The sequence below is a fragment of the Carlito syrichta genome, unplaced genomic scaffold, assembly GCF_000164805.1.
Source record: "Carlito syrichta isolate Samal-C Ts95f unplaced genomic scaffold, Tarsius_syrichta-2.0.1 Scaffold117975, whole genome shotgun sequence".
NCBI lineage: Eukaryota > Metazoa > Chordata > Mammalia > Primates > Tarsiidae > Carlito > Carlito syrichta.
In genome coordinates this window covers 23529-40396 of record NW_007062071.1, presented here as the reverse complement: position 1 = coordinate 40396, position 16868 = coordinate 23529, and the positions used below count along the sequence as shown (strand labels likewise).

At 46.9% G+C, this 16868-nt stretch overlaps 1 protein-coding gene across 2 annotated transcripts in view; it reads left to right on the top strand.

The window, feature by feature from the left end:
* Window positions 1–16868, top strand: part of THOC5 (THO complex 5) — a 41997-nt gene that overhangs the window by 18069 nt on the left and 7060 nt on the right. Inside the window, exons 9-19 of one of the 2 annotated variants that reach the window (XM_008047850.1) lie at window positions 1194–1326; window positions 2044–2076; window positions 3256–3333; window positions 5334–5374; window positions 5625–5724; window positions 6837–6945; window positions 12218–12319; window positions 12898–12994; window positions 13863–13977; window positions 15621–15724; window positions 15872–15959. In XM_008047850.1, the coding sequence (XP_008046041.1) occupies window positions 1194–1326; window positions 2044–2076; window positions 3256–3333; window positions 5334–5374; window positions 5625–5724; window positions 6837–6945; window positions 12218–12319; window positions 12898–12994; window positions 13863–13977; window positions 15621–15724; window positions 15872–15959 (1000 nt within the window). The remainder of the gene's footprint in view (window positions 1–1193; window positions 1327–2043; window positions 2077–3255; window positions 3334–5333; window positions 5375–5624; window positions 5725–6836; window positions 6946–12217; window positions 12320–12897; window positions 12995–13862; window positions 13978–15620; window positions 15725–15871; window positions 15960–16868) is intronic. The other variant, XM_021707444.1, reaches the window with a different exon arrangement.

Below are 16868 nucleotides of genomic sequence, written 5' to 3'. Positions count from 1 at the left end.
CTACCACGCCCAGCTGATTTTTTGATTTATTGTAGAGATGAGGTCTTGCTGCCCAGGCGGGTCTCGAACCCGCGAGTTCAGGCAATCCACTCACCTCAGCCTCCCAAAGGCATGGGATTACAGGCTGAGCCACCGAGCCCGGCATTTGTTTTGTTTTGTTTTTTTGAGTTGGAGTCTCACTCCCTCGCCCAGACTGGAGTGCAGTGGCCGCTCCTGGCCACTGCAGCCTCGACCTGCTGGGCTCAGGCGATCCTTCCACCTCAGCCTTCCAAGTGGCTGGAACTGCAGTCGCGCACTACCACGCCCAGCTAATTTTTTGATTTATTGTAGAGATGAGGTCTCACCAAGTTGTCCAGGCGGGTCTCGAACCCGTGGGCTTAGGCAGTCCACTCACCTCAGCCTCCCAAGGCGCAGGATTACAGGCTGAGCCACCGAGCCCAGCAGAATTAGCTTGTTTGTTTTCACTTGCTGATATTTTCATTGGGATTACATTGAATCTATAGATCACTTTGGGGAAAATTGATGTCTGGACAATATTTGAGTCTTCCAGGCCATTGGCATTTATATCTCTCTACTTATTTAGACCTTTTATTTCTCAGGTCTTTGTATAGAGTCTTACACACCTTTCGTTTATTTATTGTTACATATTTTATATTTTCTTGATGCAACTGTAAATGGTATCTTTTTACAATTTCATTTTGTTTGTGGCTGGTATCAAGAAATGCCATGGATTTTTTTGTATTGACCTTTTATCAGCCTATTCATTCTACTAGTTTATCATGTATCACTTTTTTTTTTTTTTTTTTTTGAGTTAAAGTCTCACTCTTTCATTCAGGTTGGAGTGCCATGGCACGCTCATGGCTATCCCAGTATTGACCTGCTGGGCTCAGGCAATCCTTCTGCTTCAGCCTTCCAAGTAGCTGGAACTACAGGTGCGTGCTACCGCACCTGACTAATTTTTAAATTTTTATTGTAGAGATGAGTTCTCACCAAGTTGCTGTTCTCATACCCATGGGCTCAGGCAGTCCCCTCACCTTGGCCTCCCAAAGCGCTGGGAATACAGGCTGGAGCCACTGTGTCCAGCTATGTATCACTTTTATAAATAAAAAATATATAGTCACTAACCTGCCACATGTTCCTATGTGGACTGGCTAAAAAAGGAAAAGCAAAAACCCTTCTTTTGTTGTGTGTAGGCTTCCCTCCCAGTGCAAGAATATCTCTTCATGCCATTCGACCAGGCTCACAAGCAGTATGAGACAGCCAGGCACCTGCCACCTCCCCTCTACGTCCTCTTTGTCCAGGCCACTGCATATGGGCAGGCCTGTGGTGAGTATGGGGCCCGGGCAAGGAGAAGGGGCAGTCGGAGCAGCAGCCATGGCTGGTTGAGTCATTTGGAAGCACTGTCCACCCTGGAAACTTCCCAGCACTGCCTAGAAGCCCTCAGGTGACAGGTGCTGCTTTCCTTCCGCACCACCTGCATGGCTGCTCTGACCAGCTGGCCTAAGGCTGGACTAACCTGATAGGTATCTCAGAACAGCTGACTTTGAATCATTTATGAATCTGCCTGTATGGCTCTTGGGTACAGGGTCCAGGCAATCTGTCTGGGCTCCCAGGTGCTCATCCCATCAAAGCACGCTTGGCAGATGGATCGGGGGCCTATTGCTGCACTTCAGGGTGGAGGGGCTTGGTGAACACAGGTCCTAGTCTGCTCTCCCAGGCTTTCACTATGCTCTGAAACAGGCTGCATGTCATTCTAGTGAATTACCAGGTTAGATGATATGTCCTCTTTAAGCTTAAGAGCAGGGTATGACTGCTAGGGCTTTGAGAAATTTTGGGAGACCTTGCTTCTTGCCCTAATGCAGCTTTTATCTAGCACCTTACTTTTCTCCCTACCCCACTGCATCAGACAGACATGTATTGCCCCAGTGCTTGCTTCTCCTCTCAGCCATGGACACCAACACATTACTGTCTCTCTTCTTGTGTCTTCCCGATCTTTCTGGTCCTCTCCTTCCCCTTTGTTTTCCCTCCTGTTTCCATAATCAGCTCATTTGAAATCCTCCCAGCCCCCTAGACAGGGTGAGTAATTTTTTTATCTTTTGTGTTTAAAATCCAGCCTATTTTCATTCCCATTTTCCTGTAGATTTCTAAGATTAAATGATTGAAAGAATAGTCTGGCATTTGCCAATGGTGATGCGGAGGATGGGGGGCAACCAGCTTGTCTGGGGTCAGTAGTGATGGTTACCATAGATAAGGCAGTAGTCAGCCACTTGGGGGGAAGTTTGCTGTCCCTCCTTAGTGTGGCTGGGCAAACTGTTTCAGGTTTCTGTGACTACCTGTATTCTTAATAGTGGAGCAAGAGGGTGGTGACTTGTCTGACCTCACAGCACTAGATCCTCAGAATTCCAGAAAGGGAGGTTGGGGGTTTGGAACAGGCTGTCAACTTATGTGCTTGGGCCAAACTTAGGTTGAACAGACCTGATCTTGAATCTTGGCTTATCTGCTTTTTGACTGTGGTATCTAACTTCTCTGAGCCTTAAGTTCCTCATCTATAAATGACTATAATAATTAGTATTGCTCCTATAGGGTTGTTTTGAGGATAAAAATTTAATTTTTAAAATAATTTTGTAAAATAAAATAATAAGCATCAGCTCCTTAAGTTTCTACCACCTAGAACAGTTGTTCGTTGTCAAGTTTACATTTCATAGATACAGAAACTGAGGCTCAGAGTAATGACACACGTTTCTAGGTCACATGTTTGAGAATTGGTGGGTCAGGGACTCAGGTCTGGAACTGGACTGCAAAGTCCCAGTTAAATGAGACAGTGCCAGCCAGGTGCTTGGTGTAGTGTAAAATAGAGAACAAGCATTTAGTCGAGAACCATTATTTCTGGGATGTGAATAGGTTTGGGCTTTTGGTGAGAACTTTTAAGACAATTGGCAGAGGCGTTCCATGTGTCTTTAGACCCTCAGTTTGAATTTCTGTGCCCTGGTGTATACAGACAGACATTTACCTCTAGTCTCAGGTGATGCTAATCCAGGAATCTGCACTTTAAGCTGTTTGCTCTCAGTAAATGATAAACACAAAATTAAGGTTTCCCAACTTGTTCCTCTTCGTCCCAAGCCAGGGCTTTTGCCTTCCCTCCCTCAGTTAGCTAGGAGCTGGGGCAGAAGCAGAAGTGCAGCCCAGAGCTGGCCTGCTGCGTCACTTTGCACCTTCACTCATCAGCTTTTCTGCCACACCTTTTCTTGCCCCCAGATAAGACATTATCTGTGGCGATCGAAGGCAGTGTGGATGAAGCTAAGGCTCTGTTCAAGCCTCCTGAAGACTCCCAAGGTACTGTAGTGGTTGGACTGCCTCCCCGAGGGACACGAAGAAGTTACCACGCGAGGGCTTGTCCTTTGAGAATTAGCTGGATTGTTTCTGTGTAGCAGGAAGTTTGACTTTGATGTTTTAGCACCTAAGTAGGCAGGGAAAGAGCTCAGTTCTTGGAGTCACAAGTGTTGTCTCTGACTCCAAGTCACAAGACTCAGTCCTGCCACTTACTAGCTCACTGACCCTGTTTAACATTTCTGAGCTTCAATTTACTCATCTTATGAAAAATAGTAACATCTCATGTGTAACTATTATGTGGATTAAATAAGGTAATACCAAGCCGGGCTTGGTGGCTCACCCTGTAATCCCGCGCCTTTGGGAGGCTGAGGTGAGTGAATTGCCTGAGCCCGTGGGTTCAAGACCCGCCTGGGCAACTTGGCGAGACCTCATCTCCACAATAAATCAAAAAATCAGCCGGGCATGGTAGCGCGTGCCTGTAGTTCCAACTACTCGGAAGGCTGAGGTGGAAGGATCGCCGGAGCCCAATAGGTCCAGTCTGGGCGACTGAGTGAGACTCCAACTCAAAAAAAAATAAGGTAATACCTCCGGGGTCCTTAGCATCATTCTCATCACATAACAACCCTTTAAATTATATGAATTCTGTTAGTTCTATATGGTTGTTATATATTACTCTTATTACCACCATCACCAGGAGGGACTTGTGATCCGTGAAAATGACACTAAAAAGCCCTTTAGAGCCGGCCTCGGTGGCTCAGCCTGTAATCCCGCGCCTTTGGGAGGCTGAAGTGAGAGGATTGCCTGAGCCCGCAGGTTCAAGACCCGCCTGGGCAGCGAGACCTCATCTCTACAATAAATCAAAAAATCAGCCGGGCGTGGTAGCGCACGCCCGTAATTCCGGCTACTCGGAAGGCTGAGGCGGAAGGATCGCCGGAGCCCAGCAGGTCGAGGCTGCGGTGGCCGGGAGCAGCCACTGCACTCCAGTCTGGGTGACAGAGTGAGACTCCAACTCAAAAAAAAAAAAGCCCTTTAGGCCAGGCATGGTGGCTCACACCTATCATCCCAGTATTTTTGGAGGCCAAGGCAAGAGGATTACTTGAGTCCAGGAGTTCAAGACCAGTCTGGACAATATAATATAGCAGACCTCATCTCCATTCTAAGAAAATTATTATTCTTTTTTTTTCTTTTTTTCTGAGTTGGAGTCTCACTCTGTCATCCAGACTGGAGTGCAGTAGCCACTCCCGGCCACTGCAGCCTCGACCTGCCGGGCTCCGGCGATCCTTCCGCCTCAGCTTTCCAAGTAGCTGGAACTACAGGCGCGTGCTACCATGCCCGGCTACTTTTTGATTTATTGTAGAGATGAGGTCTCACCAAGTTTCCCAGGTGGGTCTCGAACCTGCGGGCTCAGGCAATCCATTCACCTTAGCCTCCCAAAGCACAGGATTACAGGCTGAGCCACCGAGCCCGGCTTATTTTTAAAAGCTCTTAAAAAAAACAGGGATGGTGGGATTATAGGTTATTCTTTTTTACTCTTTTTCCATCACCATGTTTTCTATACTGAATAAGAAGCAAATTAACATTCTAAAGAAACCCGTTTTACAAAAGTTGGAGTCAAGCCAGGTGTAGTGGCTCATGCCTGTAATCCCAGCATTTTAGGAGTTGGAGATGAGAGAATTACCTGAGCTCAGGGGTTCAAGACCAGCTTGGGTAACTTGGTGAGACCTCATCTTTACAATAAATGAAAAAAATTAGCTGGACTTGGTAGCGCACACCTGTAGTTCCAGTTACTTGGGAAGCTGAGGTAGAAGGATCGCCTGAGCCCAGCAGGTTGAGGCTGTGGTGGTCGTGAGCATGCCACTGCACTCCAACCTCGGCAACAGAGTAAGACTCCAACTAAAAAAAAAAAGTTAGAGTTTGAGCTCCTTTATGCCCTGTGGATTGAGGTGTTTGGGGGAGCATTTGGGACCATCTGACCTCTAGCTGACTTCTCTGTGTGACTGCAGATGACGAGAGCGACTCAGATGCTGAGGAGGAGCAGACCACGGTGAGAGCCAGTTCCTCGCTTGGGGGCACCAGGCAGCTGCACTGGGGCCTGCTTGTTTGCAGGCACCATTCTCCCTAAAAGCAGAAGAAAGAGGTTTGAAAGAAAGGGCTGCTGGAGTGTGTGGCTGGCAGCCTGACGAGCTGAAGCAGCAGGTCCCAGGCAGCAGTGTTGAGGCCCTAGCCGGTAGGAAGAAGGAAAGGGTAGACTTTTGTGACCAGTGCTCATTAGCTTGGTTCTCTTCTTTGTCCAGAAACGCCGGCGGCCCACTCTGGGGGTTCAGTTGGATGACAAGCGCAAGGAGATGCTAAAGAGGCACCCGCTGTCTGTCATGCTCGATCTGAAATGCAAAGGTCTGTCTGCACTCACTTTGCTCTGGGGGATCTGGGGCACTAGAGTTCAGCCAGCTGCAGGGACAGAGGGTCCAGGGGACCAGAGGCCTCCTTGCTCAAAAAAAGATTCTTATTTTATATTTCTCTGTTTTTTCTCATTGTTTTGCATGGTGTTTGTTCCTTTTTGTTGTTAAGTCATAACCATAACAACATAGCAATAAAATTCTAGATACATAAGGAAAGCTTGTTAAAACTATACCTCTTTCTGAATTTGATAAGTCAGATATCCAGAACAAGTTGCAAGAGTATACAGATTTTGAGTAATGAGACCAACAAGTTTAATTTAATAAATGTAAGTAGAATTTTTAATTTTGCAGATAATATTTGTTTTGAAACTGGTTTTATATGGAAAGAGTAGTAAACAATAAAGTATTCAAGCAGTATAGGAGTTAACAATGAAATTTAAGGTTCTTTCTCACTCTAGGCTTCCAGAAGCCATTCCTAGGCCTTACCTCCAAGGTCAAACATCATTACAGATTTCTTACATATTTTCTGGAAATATTCTATACAACTAAAAGCTTTTATACAAATATATATTTAGTACCTTCCTGCTTTATTTTTTATGCAAATGAAACAGGTTGTGCATACTGGTCTTCTCTTTGCCTTTTTAAAAAACTTTTTATTTTGAGGGGGTGTGTGTGTGTGTGTGTGTGTGTGTGTGTTTAAAGTAAAACATTTTTTTTTTTTTTTTTGAGTTGGAGTCTCACTCTGTCGCCCAGACTGGAGTGTAGTGGCCGCTCCCGGCCACCACAACCTCGACCTGCAGGGCTCCGGTGATCCTTCCACCTCAGCCTTCCGAGTAGCCGGAATTACAGGCGCGCACTACCATGCCCAGCTAATTTTTTGATTTTATTGTAGAGATGAGATCTCGCCTGCCCAGGCGGGTCTCAAACCCGCGGGCTCAGGCAATCCACTCACCTCAGCCTCCCAAAGGCGCGGGATTACAGGCTGAGCCCCCGAGCCCGGCTTAAAGTAAAACATTTTAAAAGCCCCTTAGAATTTCTTTCTATGATACTATTGACTTTGCTGTGAGTGTTTGACTCAAAAATTCTCTCTTCTTCATCCCCCTCCAGATGACAGTGTTCTTCACCTGACTTTCTACTACCTCATGAACCTCAACATCATGACAGTAAAAGCCAAAGTGACAACTGCCACTGAGCTGATCACCCCCATCAGTGCAGGGTATGGAAGGCGCTGTGGGGAGTAGGTTGTAGGAGGAGGGAGTAACAAGAGCTGTAGTGCGGGACTGCGTTCAGTTCCTCCCTCTGGCTCTGAGAAGGCTCATGGCTATGTTGACTCTCGTTGTGCCTGGATGGACTGAAAGTCCTGGCATGTCACTGGTATTTAGAAGGCATTCTCTGACTTGAATTTGTGATGTCCTCTTACTATGCAGCAGATGTTAATAGTGAGTAGGTGGGACAGAGCATTAGCTTTTTGCAACCAGTGTAAAGTGTGTGAATGTAAAATGAAATTGGGCAGGATCTATCAGATTGATATATTTAAGCCACTCTTTTTTTTTCCTCTCTCTTTCTGTCTCAAGGTGCTGGGATTTTTCTTCCTAGCTTAGCTCAAGCCCTGGTTGTCCTTACCTGGGTGGCGGGAGGAGAACTAGGCTGGGTCTCTGTGGAGGTTTTTTTTTTTTCTGAGTTGGAGTCTCACTCTGTCACCCAGACTGGAGTGCAGTGGCCACTCCCGGCCACCGCAGCCTCGACCTGCTGGGCTCCGGCGATCCTTCCGCCTCAGCCTTCCAAGTAGCTGGAATTACAGGCATGTGCTACCATGCCCGGCTGATTTTTTTATTTATTGTAGAGATGAGGTCTCGCTGCCCAGGCGGGTCTCGAACCCACAGGCTCAGGCGATCTACTTACCTCAGCCTCCCAAAGGCGCGGGATTACAGGCTGAGCCACTGAGCCCGGCTGTCTGTGGAGGTTTTGAGGAGGGTAAGCAGAGGTATGGTAATGAGAGCCTTCACATCTCCAGGAAGTCCCTGCCCAGAGCATTTTTGTTCCATAGCCAGGGGTGGGAAGAACAAAGGACTGAGAAGGAATGGGGTGAAATAGCCTCCACTTTTATAAGAGCACTGCCTCAGCCCAGCACTCGGTTCTGCCCCGACCTGGTCTCACTGTCAGCTGTAGAAAGACCATTGAGAGTCAGGGAAGCACAGGTCTGCTACTTGGTAGAGCTCTTGCCATCCCTTCTCCTTCCTGATGGTGGGTGTCTCCTGGGTCTTAGACCCTGCACTTATCCTCCTCAGGCCACAGCAGCCTTGGTCACTGTGCTTGTGTTTCTGGACTGCCCAGGAGTACTCTGAATGAAATTGACCCTTTTCCCACTAGACCCCAGCAGAGGGAGCCCAGGACTTGCTTTTTCTGAGTGTCCAGTTATACTGCTCATCCAGGGTTCTTGGCTTAGTGAACAGCTCCAGGGCATCTGGGATTGCAGTAGGACTTCTTGTCCTGAGCTTTCTGCTTGCTCATTTCTTAGATGCCCTACATGCTAATTACAGGGTCACAGGCTGGCTTTATTGCATGCTAAACTCCAGCTCCTCTCTAAGCTGTATACCTGGCCTCAGAGTCCGTCTCCTTACTCTGATGTCTTTAATTGTAATATCCTCTCCCAGGATGCCTATGAAGAGTCAGATCAAGTGCTTTGCATAGATGAGGCACTTGGTAAATGGCAGTTTATCATCAGCAGCTTTTCTTACAATAGCTATACAAGGTGAGTTAACAGAGGCTCTGGACAATTAAGGGGTTGCCCTAAGGTTACAGGTATGAGGGGAGAGTCATAATTTAGTCAGCCTGGCCTGTGTACTATACTGCTGTCATTGCCAGGTAGGCTTTGGCCTCCAAGCAGGTAAGAAACATGTAAGGAAGTGCCACTGTGAAACCAAGGTTAGATCTTTAAGGCCTTTAGGTGTTGTCTAGCTATCTTCCTACTTTACAGATGGAAAACTGAGGAAAATGGGTTGTTTGCTCTGTAGATTCCTCTAAGTCTGGATTTTTTTTTTTTTTTTTTGAGTTGGAGTCTCACTCTGTCACCCAGACTGGAGTGCAGTAGCCACTCCCAGCCACCGCAGCCTCACCTGCTGGGCTCCGGCGATCTTTCCGCCTCAGCCTTCCGAGTAGCTGGAGTTACAGGCGTGTGCTACCACGCCTGGCTAATTTTTTGATTTTATTATAGAGATGAGGTCTCGCCTGCCCAGGCGGGTCTAGAACCTGTGGGTTCAGGCAATCCACTCACCTCAGCCTCCCAAAGGCGCGGGATTACAGGTTGAGCCACTGAACCCGGCTTTAAGTCTGGATTTTGATGAGTGTATTCCATGATACAGCTTCTTCCTATGGTTCTTATAAATCAATGATCACATCCTATTTTGGTTTTGATTTTTGTTATTTTGGTGGGGAAAGGGCAGAGTTGAGTCATAGTTGTTGAATACTTCCATCAGGAGGCACAGGCTGTCTATATTTTTGTGATATTACCAGAATTGATGACTGTTGCCTAGATCTGTTAATTCATTGGAGAATTAATGTTTTTAATACAAACATTTAAATCAGAATTATAGCTCAATTTTCCTGAAGAAATTATTTTCCAGAATGATCTTTATTTGCTCATTTTAGTCTATTTTTAATTAAACCAGTAAACTATTTTTAATCATTTTTCATTCTTAGTTTACTAATTTTTTTTTTTAAGTCGGAATCTCACTCTGTTGCCCAGGCTGGAGTGCAGTGGCACGCTCATGGCCACTGCAGTCTTGACCTGCTGGGCTCAGGTGATCCTTCCACTTCAGCCTTCCAAGTAGTTGGAACTACAGGCATGTGCCACCATACATGACTGATTTTTTGATTTATTATAGAGATGAGGTCTTACCAGGTTCCCCAGGATGAGCTTGAGCTCAGGCAGTCTTCTTGTTTCCACCTCCCAAAATTCTGGGATTACAGGTGTGAACCACTTCTTCTTGCCTAATTCCATTTTTTTTTTTTGAGTTGGAGTCTTACTCCCTTGCCCAGGTTGGAGTGCAGTGGCACACTCACAGCCACCCCAGCAACTACCTGCTGTGCTCTGGAGATCCTTCCACATCAGCCTTCCAAGTAGCCGGAACTACAGGCTTGCACTACCACGTGTGGCTAATATTTTGTATTATTTATTTATTTATTTATTTATTTTTTTGAGTTGGAGTCTCACTCTGTCACCCAGACTGGAGTGCAGTGGCCGCTCCCGGCCACCGCAGCCTCAACCTGCTGGGCTCCGGCAATCCTTCCACCTCAGCCTTCCAAGTAGCTAGAACTACAGGCACGCGCTACCATGCCCGGCTTATTTTGATTTTTTGTAGAGATGAGGTCTCGCCAAGTTGCCCAGGTGGGTCTTGAGCCCGTGGGCTCAGGCAATCCACTCACCTCAGCCTCCCAAAGGTGCGGGATTATAGGCTGAGCCACCGAGCCCGGCTTTATTTTTATTTTTTATTGTAGAGGTGAGGTCTCGCCAAGTTGCGTGGGCTTGTCTCGAACCGTGGGCTCAGACAATCTACTTGCCTCGGCCTCCCATAATGCTGGGATTATAGACTGAGTCACTGATCCCGGCCTAATCCCATCTTTTAAATAAAATTTTAGAGCCAGGCTTGGTGGCTCAGCCTGTAATCCCGCACCTGATAGAAAAATCAAACCTTCTTGCCAAAATAACATCTACCACTGGTGGATCAGAACAACTGAATTTGGTAAAAACAATGGACATAAAAGGAGAGTCTATATATAGCCATAAAAATATAACACCAAAACAAAAAAGACTATTCAATTAGTGGTATCTTTTGTTCTAAAATTTTATTTTATTTTATTTTTTTTTTTTTTTTTTATTTTATTTTATTTGACTTGGAGTCTCACTCTGTTGCCCAGACTGGAGTGCAGTGACCACTCCCGGCCACCTCAGCCTCGACCTGCTGGGCTCCAGCGATCCTTCCGCCTCAACCTTCCAAGTAGCCGGAATTACAGGCATGCGCTACCACGCCAGGCTGATTTTTTGATTTATTGTAGAGATGAGGTCTTGCTGCCCAGACGGGTCTCGAACCCGCGGGCTCAGGCAATCCACTCACCTCAGCCTCCCAAAGGCGCGGGATTACAGGCTGAGCCACCGAGCTGTTCTGTTTTATTTTGGTTGATTCCATCTATTAGTAATAGTCACTGAACACTGGTTAAAAGACTGAAAAGTTGTATTTATTTTGTAATCAGTGAGGTAGTAAAGGCGGCAGAGACCTTGAGGGGCAGGGGGCGTCAGTGAGACAGAATAGGGAAGAGCTAGAAGCTACTGCTCTCCTGGTGTTAAGTTTCCGAAGGTATTTTAAGGCCAAAACCATGACCAGCCTGTCCTGCCTGAGTTGCCCTGATGCTGTCCTTGGAAGGACAAAGGAGAACCTCCTGATGGTTCAGGGAAAGAATGGGCCTTGTCATCCTTTGTGATGAAATTACTACATTATACCCCCACATCGTCTCTTCTCTGCTTTTCAGTTGAATTACAAACTGTGCCCTAATCATCCCAGGTGGGTGGCAGTAGTGCCCCCCACCCCAGCTTATAGCGCTGGGTCATCTTGTCTTCAGTGTATATGATAATATCTTTTCCTGGAACCCGGGAATATAAAAGGGGCCTTTTCTGTGATTAGCATGAGATTTCATCAAAGTGAGATAGACCACACCAAAGCTACACATTTGTTCTCTCTGGGGTAGAAAGAAAGCTGTTCTGCTTCTGTGAAAATCCTAATTATTTCTATTGCTGGTGTTGTGGGACTTTGCTCCTTGGAGGTAAGGCCCTGACCACCATATAAATCTTGAAGGGATAGTGATGTAGAGAAAATTGGTGGGTTAAGGCTGGGTGTGGCGGTTCACACCTGTAATCTCAGCACATTACAGGAGGCTAAGTGGGGAGAATCACTTGAGCTCAGGAGCCTGGGCTATATAGCAAGACCTTGACTCTATAAAAAAAAATCAAAAAATTAGTTGAACATGGTGGCACATATACACCTGTAGTCCCAGCTACTCAGGAGGCTGAGGCAAGAGGACTGCTTGAGCCTAGGAGTTGGAAGCAGTGGTGAGCTGTGATTGTGTCACTATACTCTAGCTTGGACAACAGAGTGAGACCCTGACTCACAAAAAAAAAAAATTGGTGAGTTAAGGATACTACTCTCTTTGATCATATAATATAAACCCACCTCCATCATTTATTAGCAGTTTGGTCTTGGATAAGTCTTATCTTTCAAAGCCTGAAGTTTCTCTTTTGTAAAATGGAAATTCTGTCACAGAATTGTGACGATCTGATGTCCTTGAGCATACAAAGAGACTGGCACACAGGAATTATTCAATAAATGGTAGCATTGCTCATCATTGAGAGATGGCGCTACCATCCCCACATATCAGTCTGGGTTATGGAAAGATGTTGGCCACGTTCTCACTGCAGTCTCCTCTCCCTTTTCCAGTGACTTGCTGTCTCCTGATTCAGTTCTGAGCTGCTTATATCCTGGGGATCATGGAAAGAAAACTCCAAATCCAGCCAATCAGTATCAGTTTGATAAAGTTGGGTGAGTCAGCAGTATTTCCTCCTCTCCTGGCTTCTCTAATTACAAGATTCTCTGGTGACTCAGTGCTGGAGACCTCTTATGGCCAGAGGCGACCCGGAGGACAGGAAGGATCTTAGGCAGAAGGAAGTGCTTACTCATTCTTGCTTATAAGGCAAAGGAAGGTCATGGAAGGGCAGAAAAGGGTAGAAGGAACAAAATGTGGAGAACATGGTAAGAACATGAGATACAATGAAAATGTTTACCATTTTAATTATCCAAAGTATTAAACGTTTTAAAAAATGTTGTGTAAGTTGGCAGTTCAATGAAGAGATCAGTACACTGCTTTGTATTTGATATTTGCTTGTGAGGTGAAGGTTACGATGGGAAAATGAGGAAAGTGAATGTGGGAGAAATGAAATTCACATTAAGGAATAGACGAAATTAAGGAGTTTTGCAGACTTTGCTGCAACCTGGCTGCTCAGCATGGCCAAGCCTCGGGACTGGCCTGTTTGTAGGACATGGGAGAGTGGGAGGAGGGCTATATCCTGTGACCCCAGCAGAAATGACTTATAAAAATTATTTAATTCTGTCTTCTGCAGCATCCTGACTTTGAGAGACTATGTGCTTGACCTAGGTCACCCCTATTTGTGGGTACAGAAGCTGGGTGGCCTCCACTTCCCCAAAGAGCAACCCCAGGTGTGTACCCTAATCCAGTCTTCTTAGGTAAAGAGCTCTATCTCCTCTCTTCCTGTGTAGGCTCCAGAAAGACCTCTTTGGAGCATTAAACTAGCAGAATGCTTTCCCTCAGGGTTGTGATCTGTCTTCCATCCACTCAGAACACTAAAATGTCTGAGGTGTGCAAGTATTGAAGTACCTTTTGCCTTCTTTCTGAGTTTAGTAGCCTTCTACACCAAGGTGACTTGAATCCTTGCTCTGGGTATAGCACGGCAGCAGGCTCTGCTGGCCTCAGTCTTGTGCACAAGGATGCCAAGTATTTGAGCAGAACTCCAGGGGGCTGGCCCCTTAGCCGAAACCTGTCTTTTTTCAGGAGTTAACCACACCCTCTCAAGAACCCAGCAGCAGCCGGGCTTGGTGGCTCAGCGGCTCAACCTGTAATCCCAGCACTTGGGAGGCCAAGGCCTGAGGATTGCCTGAGCCCACGGGTTCGAGACCCACCTTCTATGAGACGAGACCTCATCTCTACTATAAATCAAAAATTAGCCGGGCGTGGTAGCGTGCGCCTGTAGTTCTGGCTACTTAAAAGGCTGAGGTGGAAGGATCGCCAGAGCCCAGCAGGTCAAGGCTGCGGTGGCTAGGAGCGTGCCACTGCACTCCATTCTGGGCGACAGAGTGAGACTCCAACTCAAAAAAAAAGAACGCAGCAGCTTGTGTTGTTTCTTCTGGGACTCAACTTCTGGACTGTCATAGCAGATAAGCCCTGACGTTCCTAAAAGATGCCCACCATGGGGTGTGAATAATCCAGGCTGCTGCAGGCAATCAGCTTCCAGAACAGGTGATATCTGGAGGGGAGCACTCAGGTGTGTGTCTTTCATTTTCTCCCCAGCACACAGTGATCGCTGACCACTCGCTAAGTGCCAGCCACATGGAGACCACCATGAAACTATTGAAGACCAGGGTACAGTCCCGCCTAGCCCTCCACAAACAGTTTGCATCCTTAGGTAAGTTGTTGATGGGGCTGGGGCTTAAGAGTCACTCAGACAATACAGGGACAAAAATGACTTAGCTTGTCACTCAGAACTTTTGATTTCTTTTTTTTTTTTTTTTTTTTTGAGTTGGAGTCTCACTCTATTGCCCAGACTGGAGTGCAGTGGCCGCTCCCAGCCACTGCAGCGACCTGCCGGGCTCCAGTGATCCTTCCACCTCAGCCTTCCGAGTAGCCGGAATTATAGGCATGCGCTACTACGCCCGGCTGATTTTTTGATTTACTGTAGAGATGAGGTCTCTCTGCTCAGGCGGGTCTTGAACCCGCGGGCTCAGGCAATCCACTCACCTCAGCCTCCCAAAGGCGCGGGATTATAGGCTGAGCCACCGAGCCTGGCTAGAACTTTTGATTTCTGACAAGAAATCACAGAGACCTGGATTCCTGGCTTTACTGGCAGGGCTACTGGGCAGAGCTACAGCCCATCCAAGCAGAAGTCAGAACTCCCCTCAGAGCCATTAGGATTGTCCTCCTGGCCCTCAAAGAGGAGGCCCAAAGCCTTTGGGTGGCAGAAGTTTGCAGGTTGGTCAGGGGCAGTTCATTGTAGACTTTGATGTGCATTCGACATATATTTACTGAGAGTCTGATTTATGCCAGGCACCCAGCATAGTGCTGGGGGAAGAACAGCGAATATAATGGGCAGATTACCCCTCCTCTTTCGTGGAGCTCACATTCAGCTTATTTGAATAGAGTTGGCCAGGGCTGCATCCCCTCATTCTTCCCCCAAGACCAGGTTAAGGCTGAGTACCTCCCACCCTCAGGTTTTCACCTAAGCTCCCACATGATTTTGATGAGCCACTGACTTAGGTGATGACTGTACAGTGGCTTCTTTTAATTTATTCATTTGGTAAATACTTGTCAAGTGCTTACCATGTGCAGGGCACTTGCTGTGGGTGGGTTGTGGGGTAGGCTGTGTCAGGATCTTCAGATCTTTAAGAGTCACTGACAAGAAAGGCATTGGGTTTCCAGGGCCCATCTGTAGAGCCCCCCTCTCCCTGGGCCAGTTCTTGGACTCTACGTGAACACCAATCTTTCCAGGACAGCATTGCTTATCCATGGGGCTTTGTTCCCCATCAGCATTGCTGAGTTTGTTTTGTTCCCAGGTTGAATGACTGTAATCCTGGACAGCGTTTACTGTATTGGCATATTTGTTTATTGAAACGCCAGCAGGAGTTTACCCTGGAGCAGTTTTCTAGCTCTTCTCCCTTAGAGGAACTGACACAGAACACTTCAGTCATTTCCTCCATCAAGGTCAGCTGTGAAAACAGCTCTCTCCACTGTTTGATCTAATTAACAGTCATTGCTGCAGAGGCAATGTCCCTGGTTCCGGCTGCAGGGAGTTTTAGTCATCATTTGCATTAAGGAGAAAGCAGCGTGATGCTGGTGATGGGTCTGGCCACAAGCACCTAGCACTGGGTTAAGGTCAGTTTAGTATGCCTCCATTCCTGGCACGTGTTGACTTGGGTACCTCTTGAGTACTAGGTGTACCTGGACAGCTGCCAGGGCCGTCTAAGCCCTCCAGAAAGCCCCAGGAGGATGCTAGTTACCCAGCTGTGGCACCTAATTTCTACCCGTGACACCACCTGTCTTCCTCTCTTTTAGAACATGGCATTGTACCAGTTACCAGCGATTGTCAGTACCTCTTCCCTGCCAAGGTTGTCTCTCGCCTGGTGAAATGGGTGACAATTGCCCATGAGGATTACATGGTAGGTGTAGAAGTGACAGGTTACCCTCGCTGTCCTGGAGGTTGCAGGACCACATCACCTTTTGGCTCCTGTCCTTTCCACCGGAAGGGAAGGAGATTTGAACAGAGGAGTCAGCAGTTAGCTTCTTGTCTATGGTGCCTCTTCTAGGAGCTGCATTTCACCAAAGACATTGTGGAGGCAGGACTGGCTGGGGACACCAATCTCTACTACATGGCACTCATCGAAAGAGGAACAGGTAATTGCTGATTACAGTGGTTTTAGGCAAAGGGAACTGTCAGGAATCAACACACCCCCTACAGGTTGCCTGAAGAAAGCAAAAGAGGCCGGGTGTGGTGGCTATGCCTATAATCCCACGTACTTGGGAGGCTGAGGCAGGAAGATCATTTGGGGCCAGGAGTTCAAGACCAGTCCAGGCAACATAGTGAGACCATGTCTCTAAAAAACCTTAGCCAGGTATGGTGGTGCATGCCTATACTCCCAGCTACTCAGGAGGCTGAGATCAAAGGACCCCTTGAGTCTAGGAGTTCAAGGCTGCTTGGGCTATGGCTGTTCCACTGCACTCCAGCCTGGGTGACAGAGCAACCCTGTTCCTAAAGTAAAACATTTATTTATTTATTTTGAATGTGGCAAGATTTAATAATAATGGCATCTCAAATGGTGAGCTACGTCATACACATTAGCTATCTCCAGTGCCTTTTCTTGCCATGGATAGCAACATGTAGATTAAAAAAACCTTGGCTGGGCAGTTCTTTTGAGAAGAGGGACCAGGTGAAGAGCAAGGAATACTCAGAACCTGACGAATGTGATGTTAATCTGTCACATGGACAGGAGGGTAAGCATGGCCTTTTGCCTATATGGGGGTGTCCTTCTGCAGTGGATTTCACTCCAGGTACACTGTCTCCAGGTTCCTGGCTCCCTAAAAAATTTATTTAAAGAGAAAAAAAAGTTAAAGATTTTGGACTCCTGCTACAGGAATTTAACAAATAGTAGTGATAATAAGAGCCACTGTTCAGCAAGGACTTGTTCTGTGACTTATGCACATGCTTTATCTCATTTAATCCTAAATGGTAATAACATCCCCCCCTTTTTTTCTTTGAGTTGGAGTCTCACTTTGTCACCCAGACTGGAGTGCAGTGGCTGCTCC